The sequence below is a fragment of the Rhipicephalus microplus genome, chromosome X (genome assembly GCF_043290135.1).
Source record: "Rhipicephalus microplus isolate Deutch F79 chromosome X, USDA_Rmic, whole genome shotgun sequence".
Taxonomy (NCBI): Eukaryota; Metazoa; Arthropoda; class Arachnida; order Ixodida; family Ixodidae; genus Rhipicephalus; species Rhipicephalus microplus.
Genome location: NC_134710.1, coordinates 302,270,279 through 302,295,073, shown reverse-complemented (window position 1 = coordinate 302,295,073; position 24,795 = coordinate 302,270,279). Strand labels below are relative to the sequence as shown.

Here is a 24,795-nt window from a genome sequence, read left to right as displayed (position 1 = left end):
TCCTCAGGGCGGAAGCGGTGGCTGTCGAAGTCTCAGCTTCGGAGCACCAGCGACGACTCGTTTCTGGTGCCATAGGACACATTTCGGTTGTTATCCGGTCGGTGAATCCACTCCGATAACGTTCACCACAGCTCAAGTTTCGGGCTTCCGACATTTCTTCGAGCCTGGAGCCTCTCCTCCAAGTCGACGCCATGCTTGTCGCTCTTCGGCAGCAGGAGACACGTATTCACTCTACCATCGTCTGAACTCGAAAAGCGCGTTGAACAGTCAGCCTGGCTGGCGAATGGAACAAGCAGAAAGCGTGCCTTCGTGACGCTCGTGACACGTTCCCGCAGCTCGTGACTGCAGCCACGTTATTCGCGCAATAACGGAAAGTGATGATGATTCGCAGCGATGATGGTGACGCTACAAGCAGGTTTATATGACAGAAAGGCAGAAAGTGGCCGAGAAATCGAAAAAAAAAGACAAAAGTCGCCAACTTCAGCCAACGGCAGTAAAAGTCGACAAAAGTATCGATCAGTGTTGGATACAAAATAAACCCTGTGCAAGGCTTTTCTCCGGAGTGTCAGCCACGCAAGGGCGAAGCCGAATTTGTCTCGGGGGGACGGGGGGAGGTAATATTTTTTTATTGTTCGGGCATACCCTTTGTATTTGTTTGTATATATGCAGTGAAGCAAAATCACAAAATCTCGGGAGGGTTTGGTCCATCCCACCCCCTAGCTATGTACCTTTAGCCACATATACTGAGAAGGCCCTAGTTCAACTCGAGACTGCCATAGCATCGGTTTGATGGCCAACTGTTCCACGTGGGCAATTTTTTTCAGGTGAAGCGGTTTATTGCTTAAGTAAGGCGTAAATAGCGAAAGCTTACTTTCTTTTTGGGCCTCGCCCTTTGGACATTCTGACGGAAATGTTCCTGATGGAGTTTCTCATAGGTTGAAAAAAATAGACTACATAAACAATCTTTACTCCAATTATTTTTCCTTCCAATTAAGTGAATAAATGAATTAATAAATAAAATTGCCTAAATTTTCACACGTTTTCAAGAAACGTTCATGTTAGCTTATACAATGACTTTAAGGGAGCGACGCACGAAGTGAGGCCATGTGAACCTTCGTTTTGAAATCTAGATGCACTCGAACGAAGCAAATATGCGATTGTATATTACCCGTACAAAACATGGGATTTTTGTGATGGCAGAGGAAACAACAGCACATCCAGAAATATTGAAAAAAAACGCATCGAGATCGCTCGATGCGTGTACAAATATAGTTTCTGTGGTGAGACCATGGTGAGGTGCAGGTGCAATGAATAAATACCTAAAAGATTACTACTTCTATAGCACTGCATCCTTTGTAAGTAATCGTAAAAAATCAAGCAAAGTCAAGTATAAAAATATTTTATGTAAGATCGTTAACAGGACGTGTATGAATATACCGTACGCACAAAAACACAAATATGCGAAAAAATTCGTTCACCGCCACAGTTCTCAGTTGAACTGCACGTCATCGTTCCAGCTTTCCCGGTGTCGCAACTGCCAGGGTAGTCGCGGATAACATGGCGGAATAGCCCTCTGTTTGCATGGGCGGTGGAGATGACGGGCAAGGCAGGAATGAAGGGAAATTCACTACCTCGCCTTGGTTGCCAGGTCGATCTGAAGGCCCACTTACTCTAGTGGACGTGGTGGGCGGGTGCCTTCGGTGGCCGGGCACACGCCCTTTACCATGCATGGAATTGAAGAGCCCCTCCAGCGCTTCCTCCATACACTCCAGCTTGTCCACACACCACAACGCTGGGCATATGGCGAATATCTGTGACAGGGCCCTTGTGCGATGAGGAAGAAGCGGCTGCTCTCACCACCGTCGGAATACAGCTGTCCTCCGTGGTATCAATTTCATCGAAATGAGGTGAACACGTTGAAGGAGTTACTAACTTCATGGTCACAAGGATGTCTGGCGATGTCGCTTCGCCGCCAGTGGACGGGAGAACAGTAGGAGGCTAGTGTTGCCGAGCACTCGTGGACTCCGGATTCTTCACGGCGGAGATGGGGGCTGTAGAAGTCTCCGCCTTGCACCACCGGCAACGACTCGCTTCTGGTACCGTAGAAGACATTTCAGTTGTTATCCGGTCACGGAATCCTCTCCGATAACGTTCACCACAGCTCAAGTTGTGGGCTTTAGACATTTGTTCGAGCCTGGAACCTCTCCGCCAAGTCAACGCCATGCTTGTCGCCCTTTCGGCAGCAGGAGACACGAACTTACTTTACCGACGTCTGAAGTCGGACAGCGCCACGCCAAATGCAATCGCCCTTGCTGAGGAATAGAACAGGCAGAAAGCGTGCCATTGTGACGCCCGTGACACGTTCCCGCAGCTCGCGACTGCAGCAACGTGATGTGCACGATGAAAGAGCTTGATGATGATTTGCTGCGATGATGGCGACGCTACAACTAGGGTTGCATGTCGAAATTGCAGAAATAAGCCAAGATATTGAAAAAAAAGATACACCTATCGGGAATTTTCATACGATACGTGTGATACATATCCACAAATTTCGCATGATCATACGCTTACACATGATTTACATGCATTCACACGAGAATATTGGATACGAAGCATATGGGTGATATGAGATTGCTTGATAGGAAAGTCGCCAACTTCAGCCAACAACAATAAAGGTGGCGAAATTTAGTTTCGGTCTGCAAAACGAAGCTCCCTGCCGAAGTCTCAGTTAGAGAGAGGCGTTACCCAGATTTTTTTTGGGGGGGGGGGGATGGGGAGTGGGGGTATTACCTAACTTTATGAATGTTTGCGCGTGCGTTTGTATATATATATATATATATATATATATATATATATATATATATATATATATATATATATATATATATATATGCAAGCAAAATCAAAACATCCGGGAAAGAGCACCAAGAGCCCCCCCCCCATTCCCCCCGCCCGCGCTTCTTACGCCCCTCCGGTCACATATACAAAGGGAAAATTATGTCCTTGGTGTATTGCAAGCGCCAAATTTAATTGTTTCGACAACGCATACGCCAAAGCCAGCGGCTGTGACGAAACAGATTAAATTTAATCACTTTGTTCAAATCGAAACATTAAAAAAGAAGCCTAAACTGGCCTAGTAGCCACAAGGTTTTTCCGCCCCCAACGGCATAAGATTATCCAAATTTGTGCAAAGTAGCCACACTTGCAACCCTGGCTAAATCCGCGCGCAATCGTTTTGTGGCATCGAAGGCTCTAAAAAATTCTTAAGTTCTCAAGTTTGCCTGGCCGGCGCACCCCATCGCCCACGCTGCAATACACTTTGGTGGGCGCGTTTCCGATGGAGGCAAAAATGGTTGGCGCCCGAGTACTTATGGATTTAAGTGGACGTTAAAAAACGGCAGGTGATCAAAATTTCTGGATCCCACCACTACAGCGTCTCTCATAATCATTTCGTTGTTTTCGGGCTAGCTCTCATCAGTTATTGTTATTATCATCAAATAGGGGTGTGCTTTGGGCGGGGGGGGGGGGGAGGGGGTGTTGACTTTAGGCCTCCTCAATACAGAACTTTTCGCACGCTTGTCTGAAATATCTGTAGAGTTATAACACTCGAATCTCCCCATTCGTTCACGTCACTGGGGCGCTATGCAGGATGGCCTGAGCTTCTCGGGCATACGAGTTTACTTCAAGTTCGCACTGCAATGGTCATGACAGGAAGGCACTGTATTACACCCAATGGCTGCGTTAATAATAACGGCTAAAAAATTTGCATGGTGTTGCCAGTGTGTTTGCATCAATTTTCTAAGGAACGTGGCGTGTCGTCACGTTACTGGAGCCACGCAGGTAATGTTTCAGCTGTAGAACGATGTCAGCGTGGTTTTCGCGCAGACTTTTTGCTTTCCAAGTGGACATGGCGCCTCGCACGGGCGCGTTCGGGGACATTTGTCTTCTTTCGGGAAAGTACTTTCGTTCCACATATGCAGCATAGACATTCCTGCTCTCGAAGGCAACAAGGGTGCACAAGCTGCACTCTTCGCTCGTTTGCTTCCTATCAGATGTTACAGCTAAGTAGGTGGTCTGGTTAATGAACTGGTTAAAATATTTGTGTTGGTTTAGCGTATTGAAACTTATGTGTCGCTAGAATATTCTGGAACTAATAAATTAAGAAAACTCTAAACATCACTTTTAAGGGTTTCACGTGATAGGGATATCCTCTTTGTGGTAATGTGAGTAACGTTTATGTGTTTTTGGTTTAAACACGAAATAAGCCAGAAAATAAAACTGTTACGTTTGTTTGTTGTAGCTTTCTCTTCTCGACGTGAGGGGGCGCAGCGTCATGTAAGAGCTGTCCAGACGTCTTCCAATTATCGAACAGCATGGGCTCTGTGCAGTCTTCTCAGCAGTCTGGATGCGTAGATTGTCTACGTGCTGTCTAAGAATTAGAACACAGCCAATGTGGTGAAGTCTTTCCGAACTCTTCATGCACCCACTACGTGGTCTCAAGGGAATATGTGCAGTAATGACTGAGCCTTTTGCAAAGAGTGTCCGGCTTTAAAGCACGTAATCGTTATGAAAATCACAAGGTCTGACACCCAATGGAAGTGTACACTTGTACATAAGGTATATTATAAATTAAGTGTATTAGTATATTAAGTATATTAATACATTAAGTATATTTAATACATAAAGTATAATATAATACATTAAGTATAATATTAGTATATTATTACATTATGCTAGATAGCTGAAGCATAGGCGTGCGCATGTCTCTAGAGAAATTCGGAGTAAATTTGCACCAGCTGTATGTGTTTCCTTTACTAACATTAGTTTACTGCACAAGCGTGATCTCATTTGTTCATTCTTAGAAGATAGCCTAACTGATGTCCTCCTGCTCACTGAAACGTGGCTTACTCGGGATGTTGATGACAGTGAAATTCTTCACGGGAATGCCGATTATAAGGTCTTCCAACGTGATCGTCAAAGCAAACGTGGAGGAGGTGTCCTTATTGCTATAAAAAAATCTATACCTACTTTTGTAATCAATACAAACTCAAACTTAGAAATTGTCTGGGTCGCGTGCACGATTTGTGCCACTAAAATACTAGTAGGCGTATGTTACCATTCTCCCGATTCTGAACCATCCTTTATAGATCACCTTCGCAGCAGCACCACATTAGCTATTGAGAAATACCGCACTAATAATGTCTATCTGTTTGATGACTTCAATTTACCACAAATTGACTGAATCAATTGTTCATGCACCTCAAAAATGTCTCTTGACTTTGTGAATTTCGCCCTTGATTTTAATTTCGCTCAAATAATCAACCAGCCAACACGGGGCAATAATATTTTTGATTTATTACTTACCTCAGATCCTGATAATGTAGGAGAAATCTCTTGCCTTGAAGGGTTTAGTGACCGTAAGCTCGTTCAATTATCAATAAACATTCCTCTAAAAGTTTCGGGTAAAACTACAAAAGTGATTAGAGACTACAGTAAGGCCAATTATAGTTGTATGAATTCTGACTTGGAAGAATTCTATCACAGCACATTCTTGCCCTCATTGTCAAGTCGTACCGTCGATGAAGATTGCTCATTGTTTAGAGAAGAGATTGCTTTATTAGTCGACAAATATGCCCCCTAAATTGCCATATCTAATGATAAGAGAAACCCATGGTTTAACAAATATTCGCGAACTTTGAGAAATCGAAAAGAAAAGGCTGTATAGGACCGTGATGCGCGCTTGTAGTGCCTCTGCTTGGAATTCATATAAGGAATGTCTTAAAAGTTATGCGTCTGCGTTATTCACTGCTAAAGACAAGTACTTTAAACATGACCTACCATCATTATTAAAATGCGATCCCAGAAAATTTTGGCAACAATTATCATTTTCTTCTGCTGTGACAGATATTACTTTGAAAGGCTAAAATCAATTACCTCTCCCAAGAGACCAGTAGTGTGCAATTGCATTTAACAAATTTTTTCTTCTGTTTTCACACGGGAAGATCATTCTAGCATTCCTGAGTTTCCGGAACTTGATTACCCTTTCATGGCACCCGTAGATATTAACATTGAGGGCATCACTAAACTAATCAACAACCTCAAAGTTTTTACTTCTAGTGGTCTAGATAATATCAATTCAAAGATACTAAAAAATACAATTCCCACATCCTCTCAAATAATATTTCACATTTTCAGACAGTCTTTGTGTATCGGTCAGCTTCCTAGGGACTGGAAAGTCGCAAAATTTATTCCCATGTTTAAAGCAGGATGTAAAGATCAGGTTTAAAATTATCGTCCCCTCTCGTTAACCTCTACCAGTTGTAAATTACTTGAACATATCATTGCTTCTCACATTTACAGTCATCTTGAATCAAACAATTTTTTCAGTTCCACCCAACATGGCTTTAGGAAAGGTTTCTCTTGCGATACACGACTACTTGAATTCACGACAGATCCACAGACTAACTTGGACATCAACACACAGACAGATTGCGCTTTCCTCGACTTTTTGAAGGCCTTTGACCGTGTCGCCCATTGTCGTTTGATTTCTAAGCTGTCTTCTCTTAAATTAGACTCCTTAACGCTATCATGGCTTCGAAATTTTCTTTCATTTCGTGAACAGCTCACATTTGCAAATGATTCTCATTCAGATATCGCATAAGTCACTGCAGGAGTGCCGCAGGGTAGCGTCCTTGGCCCTCTACTCTTTTTAATCTTCATCAACGATCTGCCGACTAGCATTTCATCCCGTATACGCCTGTTTGCAGACGACTGTGTCATTTATCGAACCATAACATTTCCCTCTGATCATGAGGCCCTTCAAGGTGACCTAGACCTCGTTTGCCGTTGGTGTAATAAGTGGCTAATGAGCTTGAACACTTCAAAATGTAAAATAATGTCGGTTTCCCGAAAAACCTCAATTTCCACTTTTTTATAGAAAATTAAAAATAGTGAAGTATCTCGAACCACATCATCAAATATGTAGGGGTTATTATTGACTCAAAACTTTCATGGTCTTCCTACATAACTTCCATTTGTTCCAAGGCATCCAAAACACTAGGTTATTTACGTCTAAATCTCCATTACTCCACATCGAGCGTCCGTAAAATAGCCTATTTAACATTCGTACGTCCACAGTTAGAATAAGCCTCACCAGTTTGGTCACCTTATCAAAACTATTTAATACAGATGATCGAAGCCATTCAAAACAGAGCAGCCCATTTCATCACTCAGAACTACCAATTTCACAGCAGTGTATCTCAAATTAAACGCGAGATTGGTTTACAACCATTGGATATCCGCCGCAAGATAGCCCTCCTTGTGGTGTTTCACAAGTGCATTATTAGCAGAAATCCATGCGCTTTCCCTCTACACACACCGGATCGCATGTCTGCACGCATGCGAAATCAGCGCAGCTTTAAGCGTACTTTTGGCAGAACACGCGCGTTCAACTTATCTGCTTTGCCACAGGCAATCTCACTGTGGAATGATCTTCCCGACGAGATAGTTTCAGCCTCTAACAACAACGCGTTCCGCGAGAAACTACTCTCTCACTACATCTAGCATCATTTCATAGACATTTGTACGGAGGTGCATATACTTGGTGACTGTATTTTCATTGTTCTATTACTGTTATTAGTGTCGCTGTTATGTTCCATTTATTTGTATATTTCAACTGTATACGTTCTCATTTTTATTTCTTTTTTTTTCTGTAAGCTTCCCTTACCCTACGCTCTAACAAGAGCCTGTAAGGTATGTTGAATAAAAAAAATAAGTTCTGTACTCGAGGCCTGTATACAGGACACATCTGTTTGTAAAGCAAAAACATCATTTCCACACATTTTTCAGCATAAGGTATCATCTCTCTATTTCTAAGTAGGCGCATGGCTTTGTTTTAGAACTCCTGCTAAACACGCAAACGGTTTAGGTTCAGTCCTCCCTCGAAGCAGAAACTTTTTATAATTTATTTTATTTGCATTTTTTTTATTTTTCGGACACACACACACACGATGATTATTTTTGGCTCACAGCCGAAGAAGCCTACACCCACGCCGGAGTCTCTGCGAAACGATTTCTTTAACGCTTTCGCGTTAACACATGGGTGAATGCTATCGATATCATAGAGGCACTTTCCTGTTGTTTACTGCTATTTGAAAACCTGCATGTGATATAAATTATTTTAAGCTAAGTGTTTCTTGAATATACACTAGAGACGACTGTGGCGCTAGTGTCTATGGGAACTGCAACGCATTACGTTTCAGCGAGCATGGGAATTATAGGTAGTAACACGAATTTGCTTAGTCATGGTACTTTACGCTCATTTTGGCTTTGCGTGGCTTGAAGGTGCTTTGTCGCGAATCAACAATCGGCAAACATTCAGCAGTTGCACTTTACCACGCTCATCTTTTAGACTTACCATTTAAAATCGGGTCACGTAGTTCGAAAGCGTTCGTTTTTTTTTTGTTTGTTTTTTTAACTAAACCGAAACCAGCACGAAACGAAGCCACAAGTGCGATTCGCCACCTACAAGTACGAAAACTAGGCAAATACGTTTACTACCCATCATTCCCATGGTCGCTGAACGATCGGAGCGCCAAAGTCCCCTCTAATTAATTATAGGAAACTGTATGCCCTTAGGTATACTCTCTGAGTGTAGAAAAGAAACTCTCACGGCCCAGCTCTCTATGACTACATTTATATTTTAGCAAATGATGGTGCTAGACGCATTATAAGTGAACGCGACCTGGCAATGGCAAATAGTAAATAAGCAAGCGAGGTTTGTGAATTAATCACCTGTACTTGCCCCACAACTCCGTCGTTAACTCCTGCTCTTGTTAGAACGTTAGTAGGTATTACTCTCTTGAGAGCATGGCCGCAATACTTAAGGGACCTTCTTTTTTGTTCAAGTAGCCCACTGTAAGTCAGTGAGAACTGTAGGCACGGAATCCAGAATTGTGCACTAGAAGCCTCAAGAAAAGAAAGAAGGAAAGTGTAGATTAGTACCAGAGTCTATTAGCCCCTGTGACGCTGAGCAGCAAAACAATAAGGCCGTAGAGGTAGGTGTGGTTGTTCCACCTGGACTTCTCTAGCAGGAAGATGAACCAATAAGGAAGCAGGAAGGCGAGACAGCTCTGCTTGAAGAACGCTCCAGTGCAGATGCCAGCTGCACCTGCGAATTCATTTTCCACTTGAATCGTTAGAAAAAAAAAAGGCCACACTTATCCGACGCAGTTACACCTAAACGCACGTGAACTTCATCGCTTTAAACAACCTCGTGAGTAAAAGAAAAAGGCATTGTAAGGAAATTTGTTGCCTACCCAAAGACGTCATGAATACAGCATTAACATTAGTAAGAGCGTGTGTGAAGGTATACCCCGTAAACAAAAAACAGAACTGACCGCAGGTCTTACCTATGATGACCTGGAAATTGCATTCTATCTAATTAGCGCCTCGAAATGGACAGAAGCGGCTCACTTAAAAGCGCTAGCGTAGAACGAACGAATAAGAGCCCTAAATTAATTTGCACAGGTCACGTCTCTTCTTTAGGAATAATGGTTCATTTACTTAGCTGTAAGGTAATTATTACCAGGCAAGAAATTGAAGTACATTGCTTCAGTTTTTTTTTTTGGTGCTGAAACATCGCATAGCACGTCACCGTGTCGTCACATATCCTAAAGTACATTTTTGTGAGTAAAAGATTTTTAATGTTGCCACGGTTCAATATTTCACTCTGTTCTACAATGTTTCATATTCTTGGAGATTCAAAGATGGAACTCAGGGCATACTTAGTGATAAAAAGAAAAACCTCAGTGATGTCATGTCGAGCTGGTGAGAGAATGCCGAAAATAGCATCATCATATATTAATCTGTCCATGATACAGAGCCCATAACGACAAGAAACTTTGTGCAAAAAGAATTTATTTTCCTTCGTAAATGCAGTTAACCTTGGCCCGTGACCTCTGATAACAATATTAGTTTACGTGCACCTGCTTCCCAATCATTTCAAGCATAATGACAATTTTGCGGGTTCAGGAGGGGGGAGAGGCTCTGAGGGCTTAGTGTTGAAGCATTAGAAGAGCTTTGATGCAGCCCGAAGCGACACAGAGACACCAGAAGACACATAAGAATGCCACATAACGTAGCAACAACGTGTTTATGTTGAAAACTTCACTACTTACAGATCAGGCAGACAATCTTACACGTAGGAGCACTCAGAGGTGTGCTCGAAAGAAGTCACTTTGCCAAAGCGAAATCAAGACGAAGACACACAATGACAATGCTATTGGTGGCTTTCTGATGCGAGAATCCGCATGTGCATCGATACGTTAGGCTCAAAGAATCGGGTGGATGATCTCTTGTTTATACAGAAGAACAATAACTGTATTTTGGAACAAAGTAGCACTATTATTTGCAACGAAAAAACAATCTGTGCAGTAGTCTTTGATCAAGAAAACAAGCGTGATCTTTTTCTGAAGTACGAAATTTCCCATGTTGACCACCTACATAAGTATCAGCTGTTGTGTTCTTTTAAGCGTGAAACGACCAAGGTTACGACTCTTGTCAGGAACATCGCGGACTTGATAACTAACCAATCATCTCACTTAAACCAACACAGCGAGCATTGGCCAGTTCCACGACCACGCACAAACTGTAGTCTTCAAGCACTTTCGTACTGTCTTCTCTAAATACGAAACTATGAGATGAAAACAAACGTCCGAACGAGAAGCACCGTCTACCTCTTGTGAGAAACCAGTTTATTCAGCCAGGCTCGAGACAAATCACACTGTTGATGATATTTACAGATGATGAAGATGCAAAAGTGATGATGACATGTAAAGAGAATGAAGAGTCAGTAGCTTGTCGTGCTCACAATTCTCCTAAAACACGTTACTTCAACTTCTATTATTAAGGTTTGCCTTACTATGGTGTTTCTTGAAAATGTGTGTTTCTTGCTAATATTCATCAGTTCGCTGTGTGTATATCTATTTTAATTTTTTCACGGGTATGGAAATACCACAAGGGCAACAATTCTACTAATTGATAATTGTTGTCATGTTGCTACTATTATTGTACGAGGAGGTGGAACTTGTCAGGCTGTCTATATGGAGCTTTATTCCCGCCATGCTTGTTGTTTATGCATCTTATGTCCTACGTGGCAATAAACTTCAAACATCAATCTGTGCAGTTTTTTTAATTTAATGTGGGTCTGGTTAACAAAATATGTGAAAAAGTCATATGAACTAGCCTACCTATTTAACTGACTAATTTTAAACAGTACGTCTGCACCATGCGTGTTCCAAACGCTTGCGTTCAATATATCTTCCTCACAGTCTTGGAGAGTATATATTGTTCCTTTCTCTCTTTTTTTTGCAACCGAACGCAATAACCGGGGGAAGCAGATGCAATAGCTGATGGTTGCAAAGTAAGGATATGTTGCTGTTGTGACAATCGCACACCAAAAACACTGAGAACGATGACGACCAGTACAACGACAGCAACTGTGGAGATTCAGCGTGTATACCTTGAAACAATGTGAGCTGCGTGACCCTATATAATCAAGTTATGTATATTAAAGCTATATAACCAATGGTGATCTGTACAATTGAATGTAAGCCTGCTCAACGTGTAACCTTGTACAACGCTCATACACCACAAATGCTAAGTTTTTATTCTTATACAATGTTCCTTTATATGTAACTCTCTATGGACAAGCTGTGCCTTAATCAAACGCAAAATTAGGTGGGGGCAAGGTGTGAGACGTCTATAGGCGCAGTCAATCAACATGACGAAGGCTAAGTGTGATGCTCTTAAAGTTAAGACTGGAGATTAGCAGACAATTTTGTGCACAATAACGAATTCTGCGTATTTTGCACTGCGCTTTTGGCACTAAACGGCACCGGTGACTTGTAAGAAGTATGGGGAAGGGGTACTAACTACGCGAACCTGATAGAGTAGTATCGTTCTTGTTCCTCTCCTTACAATCACTTTGACCGGTCTTCTTAGCATTACAACAGTTCAAGTTGGGGAATTGAATTGCAGGTTCACGCCTATAATATTAGTTGGGGTTGAACGTCCCAAAACCAACATATGATTATGAGAGATGATGTAGTGAAGGTCTCCGGAAATTTTGACCAACTGGGGTATGCAGGTTCATATCAGCGCATTATTGATAGACACTTAGCCGTACTAATAGCTAGTAGGCCATTGAAAATTTAGACCCACTGTAGATAGCAAGTTCCTCCTTATCCACATCTTTATCTCGATGGTGCGTTCGCATCTATAAATGTCTCCACAAGCTTGAGTGTGCGAAATCAGCTCACTTTTGAGGAGAACACAATACGTGAGAAAGAAATGCAAAACGTGGGTTAATTGATCGACACCTGAAGAACGAAGGGCTGCTCACCTAGAAGCATGATCAGGTGAACGCAGTACATGCCTTCCAAGGACAGTGGCTTCAAGAAGGAGAACAGTGGGAAGCGGCACTCCTTAGGGTCACCCCAGCGTTCCTCAATGAAGGCCAAGCCACGCTCTTCAGGTTGGTCTAGAATCATGACTGCTCCTGCGCTCGATATTAACATCGATATAAGGTCCAAGTATTTTTCAGTATATTTTTATTGTTCGATAGCAACCGCACTCCATAGAACCTTCTTCACCTTCAACTGATGCCCTAGTCTTCCACGACACAAACACACAGCTTTTTACTTCCCTTGAAAATGGTCATCGACTATAAAATAACAATAGTTGGATCCAATAGCATTGATTTTTGTTAGTTACAGCCACGAAAATAACCGCAGAAATAAACTACAGAAACCATTACTGTATGTGCTTGTCACAGTCTCACCTAAATTTGTAATAGCTGCATCGGTATTACGCATTAATTGAAATTCTTGCGTTGCCGAGCCGAGTTATAATGCGAGAAAATATTGAAGTCTGTAGAATGTTATTATTGTTTTTTAAATGGTTTACTTTATAAGCCTTAACAAACCTCATGAGTGATCTTAAATTTGCTTCCGCAGAAAGCTGCCAGCAGGAGCCCGTATTGGAGCGCTGCTTCACCTCCTTCCCATGGGAGGTTATATACCCTAAAAGACGCACTAGCCAGTGACTGCTCTTTTATATGTCTACCATATTTACCATCGACGGACTCAACACAAGTGCTAGAAAGGATAGTCATCACGTGAGGACGTCCCCAAAGTTCGTTGTAGTGACGTCGCAAATCGCAAAGGTCTGTGAAGTAATCATTATCTCACTAAGGCGTCATCATTACGTTACTATGACGTCGCAATGTGACAAAAGATGATGATGTCATCAGTGATCACATGACATTGTGGCTTGATGAAAGCCATCACGGAGGTAGTGTATGAAAAACCATGTTTGTCGCAGAAAGCTTTCGGAACAGGATGGGAGGTTATCAATGCGTCAATTGAGAAGAAAAATCATAAGGTTGCTTTCGCTTTTGAGTCGTCTTAGGTGAATACATAATCGACCATGTTCAGCTTTTTCCTACTCCAAACCACGCTACCACAAGTTACCCCTTCCGTCTCGGACGCCACTTCCTATGGGAGTGCAGATTTTGTTAAACTTTTAATTATTATTTTTACGCCAACAACCCTATCTCAGAGGATGAACATGATGCTTGAACGTATACCACGCTTTGACCGGTTGGTTAGCAACGAAATTGAGTGGATAGTAAAAGTAGCAGCTCTTCGCTGTCAGTGACATGCTTGTCGAGCTGTACAGCCGGCCTGCATGCTCCTTTAGCACGTTAGTTGAAGCAGACTAATACCCCTGTCACACGGGCACCCGTATTGACCGTTTCACTCCCTTGTCTTTACGACAACGAAGATGCGGTTGGTGTCACACGGCCACCCTTAACGCAAACGAAGGTGAACGGAGCATTTCGCGAAGGACGTTCAACGATCTCCCTTCGCAGCGAAACGAGGTACTCTCGTTCTCAGCAGTCTAGAGGTCAGAGAAAAATTTCGAGCACTAAAGTGGCCACAGTGAAAGAATAATACATTTTGGCAATATTAAAAGTTCTTTCGTTGCAGTACTCGTTCAAAACGCGTGTTTGTTTACATATATTTACGCCCGCCAGAGTTCACTTACTCTCAACACCGATGCCCTACACACCGTGCCTCGGGAGTCGCAACTGGTAGGTGTTCTGTGGAGTCGCGCGTGCCGGCGCCATTGAAAAATATTTCGTGCACGTGTGTGGTTGTGGTCGTCGCCGTGTTGACGTTTAAAGGAAATGACTGACAACGCTGGAACATCATCACATGCCTCGACGGCTGCAGAAACGATTAATGGGACCCCACCAAGTCCAAGAGTAACATGGAGTGAAAATGACACTTGGGTGTTGATTAGAATCTGGGAGGACCACCTTCCTGAGCTCCGAGGAGAAAAACATAACGCCAGAGTGTATGACGCCATTGTCGCCGCTCTTGCAAAAATGGGTATTTTGAGGACGCGCCGACAAGTGCAAAACAAAATTGACAACCTCACGCAGAAGTACAGGTGAGTTCGCAGACTGTTCAATGCATACAGCAGAAAAGCACGCGTGTTCCTAACAGCTGGTGTGTAGTCATGTGCTAACCCGTGTAAGTTTTTGTTGGCACTTCCAGTTGGTGCTATTGCACGAAGCACATTTCGTTACAATGAGTTGTTTTGAGGGGCTAATTCTGTGTAGATATCCTGCCGTTGCTCCGCGACAGATGCCTGCAGCAGTGCCTCGGACCTCCAGCAGGAACCCCAGCCTAGCACCAGCACGAGCCAACCTGGCACCAGCACGAGCCAGCCACATGGGAAGCGTCGAGCACAAAAGAGAAAGCGGATGTCCGCCAATGAAAAATTTCAGAGTGCGCTGCTTGAACAGCAAGCGAAGCTTATTGCAGCACTGGAGACTGCCACGCAAATTGAGCAGGGTCTGCGTGAACGGGAGGTGGCAACACAGGAAAAACTTGTGGACCTGTTTTCGAAATATTTCAAAAAATAAGTTTCTCTAATTACTTCAATAAGTATTTGTTTCTTTCAGGTCCCGATTGTTTCAGTAGTATACATACTGATGTGCTTCACTGGTTGAACTGCAGACAATTATTAAGGACACAACATGCTTTTATTATTACAGACACATTTATAACATAAAGTCCAAAGTAAACATGATACCCAATTTACGACAAGCCATAACTTTTCAAAATATGATCTCCAGTCCTTCCCAATTTCAAAAGATGACAGGGAACGTTTGCTTTTCAGACCGGGTGAACATACTTTACAAGGTCCAAAAAGGAACAGAACAATTGAGATAAAAATGTGCAAATTTAACAAAAGAATGTGTGAAATATGCACACTTGGAAATTTTTTACAAACTTCAAAAATAAAAAGAAAACATACATAGGTGTGGTACTAGGTGGGGAAAGGGGATTACACAACAGAGATTCAACATGGATACTTAAAAAAAGGAAACTGCTCGTGCACACAGAAATGATAGCAATATCGACTCCAAGGCACATCCCAAGAAGCTCACAGGATGTTTTTAAAAACACAGCAATACAGCAGGCTCAATGACACCTTCAAAGCAGACTGGTAAACCTACTGAGCTTTAAGCTGGAGCTTCTTGGTCTCTTTTTAGAGCAAATAATTATTTTTTGTTTCATACCCAATTCAACTTAAATCTAGCTGTATCTGTGCTGCTGAAAATATTGCACGAGTGCATCCCTAACATCTCTGCCACATCCAACTTGCATGGCTGTGGTGTGGTGTGGTTGCTCGTACAGTGCGTTCTGCATGTCTGCCTCATTTATCCATTGCTGGAATACACTGTCATTGAAGTGTTCACAAATGTTGTTCAGCACACAGCATGCTCTTATTATAACAGCAACATTCGTGACATCGCACTCCATACGCTTCATGACAAATCTAAAGCGGGCCTTCAGTCTTCCAAAGGCATTCTCCACAATTCGCCTAGACCTTGACAGCTGGTAATTGAATTCTTTTTCGGCAGCGGTTTTACTTGAACCAGGGAAAGGCTTAATCAAATTGGGCGTCAGCGGGAATGCTTGGTCACATAATAATAATGGTGGCACAACAGAACTGTTGACAGAAATTGTAAGACTCCGAAATGTTGGTCCTGTCACAATGCTTGGCAAGCTTGAACTGTAGACATGGGCGTCGTGGCACCTGCCTGGGGAACCGACGTTGATGTATCGAAAGCGGTATTTGTGGTACACCAAAGCCAGTAAGATCACACTGTACCTGCAAGTATATTACCATCACAATAAGGAGATGACAGTGCACAAACAACTTCACAGTCACATTGTATGCAATTGTAATAGAAACATGCCGATGCCGTGTACACATGCATTATGAGGCGAGATGTGGCATGTATGTGTGGCCATGCTAGAACAAAACTGTCCTTGAGCTGTGTGCTGGAATGAGACACCGTAATATATATGATGATTAACATCTGAAATATTGTTTAGTGCGTACTAAAACTTATTCAAAACAGGCACCATACATTTGATATGATTTTTTATCAAGTGCCGCTTTCAATAACGAATTCATATTTTATTCACTTAAGAGTTTATCTGTTTATACCCATGGGCTGATATTTTTATGTTCATTGTGTGTTCACCAAGTTTTCGTATACAATAATGTATTAAGCAGCCCAGCTTTCAACTTTGATGTAAGTTGTACACACTTACCAGCCCTTGTAATTGTAGTAGTCGATGGCATTTTCTTTGGGAGGCGAGACAGGGAAATGACAGCCATCCAGTGCTCCAACTGCCTGAGGGAAGCCAGTGACAGCATAAAATTCACGTATGTGGTGGGTCATTTCATCAGCTGCAAGCATCCTGACCCACTGATCTTCTAGGGCTTCCACGACGATGTCACAAAATTCTCTATGTATCGTGTTCACCGTCGACCTGCCCAGGTCAAACAAATTGGCGACAAATTGTCGAATGAATGAATGAATGAATGAATGAATGAATGAATGAATGAATGAATGAATGAACGAGCGGGCGGACGGATGAATGAACGAGCGAGCGAGTGAACGAACGAACGAACGAACGAACGAGTGAGCTAGCAAACGAACGAACGAACGAATGAGCGAGCGAACAAACTAACGAATGAACGGATGGACGGATGGATTGACAGATTGACGGACCTACCGACCGAACGACCGACCGACGAACCGACCGACCGACCGTATGACAGACTGACCAGATTCCTACGCAAAGAGCAGTCAACTAAAATCAAGGTCATGTTAGTTACAATTTGTAACGCAATTAACATGGAAGCAAAATAAGTTGCTCCAGATAACGCAAAAATATTTTGACTGAAAATTCAAAGTTAAAGAAAAATCCAAATAGGAATGTGGCTTGAATGCGCATAATTTTTATTATCTTCTGAGAGCTAACCATCTTCAAAACGAAGTTTACATCAAAGCTAAGTTAGCCATCTCTGGCGTACCAGTACTGCCAGCTCCAGATGTACCAGACCAGTTACCGGTGTTCCTCCATTTTGCAAAAGTCTGCTTCATTTTCGTACTGATTGATTCAATTATCTAACTTATCTGCAGGTAGAAGTGTACATCTTAAGTTTTTGAAGGAAACTAAGCCATCGACGTGGAAGACGTGGAAGATTTCTGTTGTGCAGTATTTTCAGCAAAGGACGTCACAAGGCAAGAGAATGGTTGACCGGTGAACTTTGAATGATTATCAAAGACAAAAATGTTAAACTAAAATGCATCTGGTTTCTTCTGCCGGAACGTTTGGATGCAAATGGTAGACCTTGCAGAAATATGAAAAGAATAGTGATTTTGTTTTTGAGCTCTGGCACTTTGAGAGAAGTGGTCCTGCAACTATAGCTTCCTTATTTATGTGATTTTGTGAGGGCTGCCACTTCAATGGAGCCTAAAATAATGGTAGCCCGAGGTACAGGTATCAGGAAAAAGGGGTGATTCAATGGTATTATTGAAGCCCCAAGAAAACGTCTACGTAATCTACAGAAAAACTTGCATTAAGTATATCTCGTTGGCCCTCACAAATCCATGCGTTTGACGTGGTACTAATTAATATAGCTCCAAGAAGGGGAAGACTCAAAGTAATTTATAAAAGTGCTCTAGTTATAGTGATTTCCTTTCACTGCAGTCACAAAGGAATGCCTATTTTGTATTGTGCGGGCACATCTACATGCGATTCTTGCGGGGCTAAGAAACAATTGAACACTTTATATTCTTCCGCTCTTGCATTATTTGACAACTACAGATCCCCGCTCCGGATGTTACTAAACCATATGGACTCAAGAGCATTTTCTGCCTCCAAGATTTTTGCTCCGTGGATATCAGCCTCGATGTCGCAGAATGCAACGATGGTGTTTCTGGTACACTTGAAGTGGGCAGGTCTGTGTGAGTTCCTGTAGACTTGAATGTTCTCCCACAAGCGTGTGCGTCCCCGTTACATCTCTTTTCGCCCTTTATCCATATCCACCGGTGTATTAAAGCAATCCATAAGCTAACCAGACGCAATCCGCATAGCAAACCTCTCTGCGTTTCCTTGCTTTTGTCCCTCTCTTTGACTTGAACCTAGTTTGCCCGTAGAAAAGAGAGCGTCCTGGGGTTGTATTTCTTAACAATTCAGTCTCCGAAAAGCTGGCTTTAACAGCATGCAATGAGATAAGCTCATCGTCACACCACCGCCCCGCTATGGCGGCAACGGCGTCATCCAATCGCGTTTTCTCAAAGCGATTTTTTTAGAAACTGAATCGTCACAGAATACAACATTTAGTCTTCTTCTCTTGCATATAAGTCTATAAATATCCCCCATACGCACATCTTCTATAATTAAGATATAAAGCAATGAAATGAAACAAAATGAACTTCTTCAAAAGGTCAGCATTTAGCCAAGGAGGAAATGTGTGAAGGAGAAACTCTGTGGCAAGTTCAGAACCCGCAGAGTTTGTAGAGACATGTAGGGATGCACTCAAGTAATTTTCAACAAGTGCTCTCAGAAGTGTTTGGGTGCACATTCTAGACTCTGGGACGTGATTCGCTCAATGGCCGTTGGGATGATCATGACACACCATTTCGATACTAATCAGTGTTGTGTTGCTTATTGTATTTGTGTTCACAAATAAGCTGGAGAAATTATAGCTCATTTGTTCGAGCTCCTAACTAATAACTAAACATTTTTATAAACACGCGAGCTACCTAATAGTTGGGCGACGCTGGTGCGCTCGTGAGCCATGCATTATGACAACCTGCTTCCTGCGTGACCGTCTGCATTGCGGCGAACCATGGTCATCTGCGTGTGTAGTCGACTAATTTCACCTTTGTTCAGATTGCCACTTGAATTATACGATGTCCAGGGACCAAAAAATAAAGTAAAAAAGCCACCGCGGCGTTCCAGCAACACACTGACCACGTGGAATTAAGGTGACTGATTTGGTGGCGGACGACCCACAGCTCCACTCCAGGCTGCGCATCACGTCACACACTCCATGGTAAAATGGTGTTCGCCGGCAGGGGGCGGGTTTTATAGCCCATGAGCCATGACTTGGCATGTTATACAGGAATGCCCCCGCTTCGCGGGAACACGAGTTTGCTCCGTGCTCACGCTACGGCGATCATGACAAAACAGTGTAGAGTGCGAGAAAGCGGCGTTGATAACAAAGGCTACAGGAACACTCATGGCGTCAGAAACACATCTACGGAATTTTCGAAGGTTTTCAAAGAAATACCGCTTGCGCACGCATAAGCGCTGCCATTCAATGAAAATTTGAACAGTCCAGAGACGTCAGCGGGATTGTCGTTTACTGTCCTTGCAAACTGAACGTCGCGCTTCACAGAGGAGCATTCGTGCGCGCTTGTCCTCTATCGGGCAAGTTCTTTCGTTCCACCTCAAACATGGAAGTTTCTATACTTACAAAGGCAGCGAGAGCTTACACGCAGCACTTCTGGGAAGCTCGCTTCGCTTTTGCTGAATATTATCGCGATAGCAACTATATGGAAACTCTCCGCAGTGGAAACTCACTAGGAGCGTTCGTGCGCGCTTGTCCTCTATCGGGTAAGTTCTCCCGTTCGACCTGAAACATGAAAATTCGTATACTCAGGAAGGCAACTCGCTTCGCTTTTGCTGAATATTATCGTGATAGCAACTGTATGGAAACTCTCCGCAGTGGAAACTCACTAGGAGCAACTATGTGGAAACTCTCCACAGTGGAAACTGACTAGGAGCGTTCTAGTGACGGTGAAATTGCGTTCTCCGCAATTTTCACCGTCACTGTCATGCCCCTTATGTATATAGCCGTCGCTTTTTTCATTATGTGACGCGCTCAGTTGAACGGGGGCACGGTAGTGGTGAAGTGTGCGCGGCTCGCTCAACAGACAACGCGGAGGAGGCGAACTTTTCGTTTAACGCGCTGGTGTTCAAAGCTCCCTTTGCAGAAATTCTGGTGTCGGTGTCAACGTAAGTGTCGTTAGTAGTGCAAAGTAATCTGCCTACATCTTGTTATATTATGTTAATAAACTGAAGCCTTCTTTAGGCCGCGTTCACACTGAGCATTCCCGCCGCCGAAAGTGCTCCGAATCCGGTTCGGCGGCGGCGAGATCCACCGAAAGGGCCCTCTCCGCGCCGATCGCTCTCGGACCGATTTTTGCGGCGTCTGCCACCAAATCGGTCACCGCGGATCTATAGGAGCGCTAGTCAAGGAATTTTGAAAAATGGCGGCCAAGCCCTACTCACTTGTTATGCTGCAGTGCACGTAACTGAATATTGAAACCAACGGGAGTTTAACCTACTCTGTGCCTACTTCGCCTCCGTATTTTGTGAAAGAGGTGACCGAGCTTGCTGTTGGCGTGACCGAGCTTGTTGCGGTCTTGCAGAGCAAAACGAAACCACCAACGCCGCTGGCGTTGGTGGTTTTTCTGCTCTTCATGCATTACAAGACAGCCACTTGCCAGCAAAGTAAGCAGTACTGTCTTTTTCTTGCTTCTTGCGTACGAGAATCGTCGAAGTATACACCACCGGATAGCGTAGTAGCGTTTGCGAGCCGCGACAACAACCGGGTGACAGCGCATCCATCTCGCGTTCGCCCCGTGGTAGATGGCATATTCGGCGGCGCGGGGCGCGTTCAGTGCGAACGACGCTCCGTTTCGGCGGCAGGGGAATTTCGGTCGCTGTAGAAAGTGGATGTTTCAGTGTGAACTAGGCTTTAGACTCAATGCCTTTTTGTTTTCGATGCCCTCTTTCGTGTTTCACTATCAAATGGCACCTTCAACTAAAACGGACGTGCAGAGAAGAGAATTAATGACGTGTGTGGACTCGGTTTTCCACTGAGGAAAGATATGATATCTCTTTAAACAAGGCGCAGCGAGTCCCATACACTTCACCGCCACCATGCCCCCGTGAACAGAGCGTGACACAGAATGAAGAAAGCGACGCTTAGCAGAAAACGCTACATGTAGTCACTGGTACGCTGCAAGAGAGTATAAATATCGCGTCACGGAATGAAGAAAGTGGCGCCTAGCACAAAACGCTACATGTAATCTCTGGCACGCTGCAAGGGAGTAAAAAGATCGCGTCACGGATTGAAGAAAACGGCGCCTAGCACAAAACGCTACATGTAATCAATGGTACGCTGCAAGAGAGTAAAAAAACAAAACAAAATATGGCTGCAAAATTGCACGGACGCGCATGCGCACTCTCCACGTTAGATGGGGTGGAGATGCAGTTTTATCGGGTTACGGTCCTCGCTCGCACGTCCCGACTTATTTTGTCAAGGGGTGTACCTAGTGGCATAATAGACCTTCTACTTTTATTTCTCGCTGAAAACCGCCAATTGTTGGGCCACTGTTTCGTGGCCGCTTTATATCAGGGGGGCTAGTACGTTTTTTTTTCGTTTAATGGCTATTCGCAGAATAAAAAGAGAGTGCGAAAGAACCGTTGATTGATTGATTTGTGGGGTTTAACGTCCCAAAACCACCATATGATTATGAGAGACGCCGTAGTGGAGGGCTCCAGAAATTTTGACCACCTGGGGTTCTTTAACGTGCACCCAAATGTGAGTACACGGGCCTACAACATTTCCGCCTCCATCGGAAATGCAGCCGCCACAGCAGGGATTCGATCCCGCGACCTGCGGGTCAGCAGCCGAGTACCTTAGCCACTAGACCACCGTGGCGGGGCTGCGAAAGAACCGTTGTTTTTGTTCTTAAGCACCGTGGCGGCAGCGTTGTCTTTCGGAAGCTCTGGTTATGATAGGTACAGACGGTCAAATATTTAACTACCATGCATGAGCGGCTGTGTTTTATGTATCTTTTCTATATGACTGAATTAAACTCCAAAAATGGTGCTGACATGTGCATGCCTACACGGCACATACGCACACAACATTTGTTTTTATTTGTTCCATCATATAACGCTGACATGCAACAAAGTGGCCGCTGTGCTCGATAGCTAAACTTTTGGCCAGCTGTACATGCATGTAGTAAACCTGTAGCAAATCTGCGTAACGCCCCGCTGTGGTGGTCTAGTGGATCAGGTACTCTGCTGCTGACCCGCAGGTCGCAGGATCGTGTCCCGGCTGTGGCGGCTGAATTTCCGATGGAGGTGGAAATGTTGTAGGCCCGTGTGCTCAGATTTGGGTGCACGTTAAAGAAACCCATGTGGTCGAAATCTCCGGAGCCCTCCACTACGGTGTCTCTCATGATCATATGGTGGTTTTCGGACGTTAAACCCCACATATCTATGAAATCTGCGTAACATATTCTCGGCAATATACATCCATCCGAAGAAACTGCATCAGGCACTCCATCTTGTTCAAAGGACGACGTACCGCTGATGGTAGTCGAGACTGAACTTGACTCAAGACTTATCCGGTTTATGTATAGCAGTCCTACAACTAAGTCACCAGATACCACTTTCAAAAGTATCTAGCCCATCATTGTAGAATCACTGTTTTTTATGTATGTATGTATGTATGTATGTATGTATGTATGTATGTATGTATGTATGTATGTATGTATGTATGTATGTATGTATGTATGTATGTATGTATGTATGTATGTATGTATGTATTGTTGTGCCTCGCCCAAGTTCCACGTGGTCTTCGCGGCCTGCTGGCACCTGGCAGCTGTTGATGAGTCAACCCTGCACCGGGACGGCGACGGACGCGGACAATCTGGAAAAACCACGTCGCCGGCTCCTCTTGACACAAAAGTCGTTGGCCAAGCTTTTGTCAGCCGCCGAGAGCAACACTCCGAAGCAGCGTCGACCCAGCAGCTGTACGGGGTATTCTGCCTTGCTTGAGTCAACCTGGCTGCATCAGGGAGCGACTTTGCGCATGGGATTCCACGTCATCTCACTGTGGTGCCACGCTGGCGCGTGGGGTCTCCCTCACCAAACAGCGAACTGGGCATGTCTTGCCCCTTTCCTAGGTTCAGAGGGAGGCGGTGTTTGGCTTTCCCTCTTCGGGGACGGAGAGGAAGACGACGATCTCATTGGAGTATCCTGCGCATAAATTTTCTTTGCAAGGGATCTTGGGAAGGCGGACGATGTATAAAAACGCTAGCGCAGAGGCGCTCGTGTGTGATTCTCTTTTCATGTTGTACCACGCTACCATGTAAATACTGTATATAAACATTTTTTCTCCTTCTCCGGCTTCTCTACTCGTCCTCTCCGGGGACTCGGATGGCCCGAGTCCGCACCACGCTACCCAAAGGCGCAACAGTGGCTGGCAGCTTATGGGATTCGCCTGCGTCGGCTGCATCGAAGTGGTGAGTGCCGCGTGTTTGCTCTTCTTTTCGCCAGACTCGTTAGCGCAGATGGTCGGTAACGTGGTAGGGTGATTTTGGTAAATTTTGATTCGCAGACCAAGAATTGGGTGGCTCGTGGGCAAAATTACCTTAGAAGAGAAACGGTGTGCATATCTAAGATGGAGAAGTTTAAGGTCCAAGAACTCCTCGAAATTTGTCAGGAGCTGAATATTTCGGTCGGCTCGGTTAAAAGAAAACAACAAATTTTGGAGCACTTGGGAAAAGAGGAAGTGAGTTTAGAAGAGGCCATTGAGGCCAGAGAAACCATTTTGGCAAAGAAAGAGGAGCGTGAGCGCTTAGCCCGTGAACAAAGAGAGGAGGAAATAAGGAGGGATCGCGAGGATAAAGAACATGAAATCCGTCTGAAAGAACTGGAGCTTCGTATGTCCGTGGGAAATCAAAATTCAGGGGGTGGAGAATCAAAGATAAAGGATCTAATCCACACCTTCAAGGCGGGTGACGACATTGCATTATACCTCGTGCATTTTGAGCGAGCATGCGAAAATGCAGGGTTTAGTAGGGAGACTTGGCCACAAAAACTGATATGCGTACTACCAGGCGAAGTGTCCGATGTTATCGCAAGAATGAATAAAGAGGACTCCGAGGTGTATGACAGGGTAAAGGCTGCATTGCTACGAAAATGTCGCCTATCGACAGAGGCTTTCCGCCTGCGGTTCAGGCACTCTAAGAGGGGCAACGAATCTCATTCAGACTATGCCTACCAAATTAGAGCCAACTTTGAAGAGTGGCTCAAAAGCGCGCAAGTCTATGGCAACCATGACAAGGTCATTGAGTTGATGGTACTTGAGCAGTTTTACCGGGGAATTCCCGAGGAGGTAAGGCTTTGGGTGCAGGATAGGATGAAAGACGTAGACATGAACAGGGCAGCAGAACTCGCCGAAGATTACTGCTCACGCCGTAGTCTCCGCAATACACCACGAACTTCGGAAAAAAATGAAAAGGTAGAAAGCTGGTCGGGAAAC

The 24,795-nt window shown here is 44.0% G+C and overlaps 2 protein-coding genes across 2 annotated transcripts in view; one reads left to right on the top strand and one right to left on the bottom strand.

Moving 5' to 3' along the window:
- GC (gamma-glutamyl carboxylase) overlaps positions 1–12,899 on the bottom strand; it is a 77,835-nt gene extending 64,936 nt beyond the window's left edge. The window contains exons 1-2 of the mRNA XM_075879446.1: positions 12,404–12,899; positions 9,004–9,169 (exon numbers count right to left, since the gene is read on the bottom strand). Coding sequence (XP_075735561.1) covers positions 9,004–9,169; positions 12,404–12,578 — 341 coding nt within the window. The 5' untranslated portion in view covers positions 12,579–12,899. The remainder of the gene's footprint in view (positions 1–9,003; positions 9,170–12,403) is intronic.
- Cad74A (cadherin 74A) overlaps positions 1–24,795 on the top strand; it is a 373,926-nt gene that overhangs the window by 168,126 nt on the left and 181,005 nt on the right. The gene's annotated exons all lie outside the window — the stretch shown is intronic.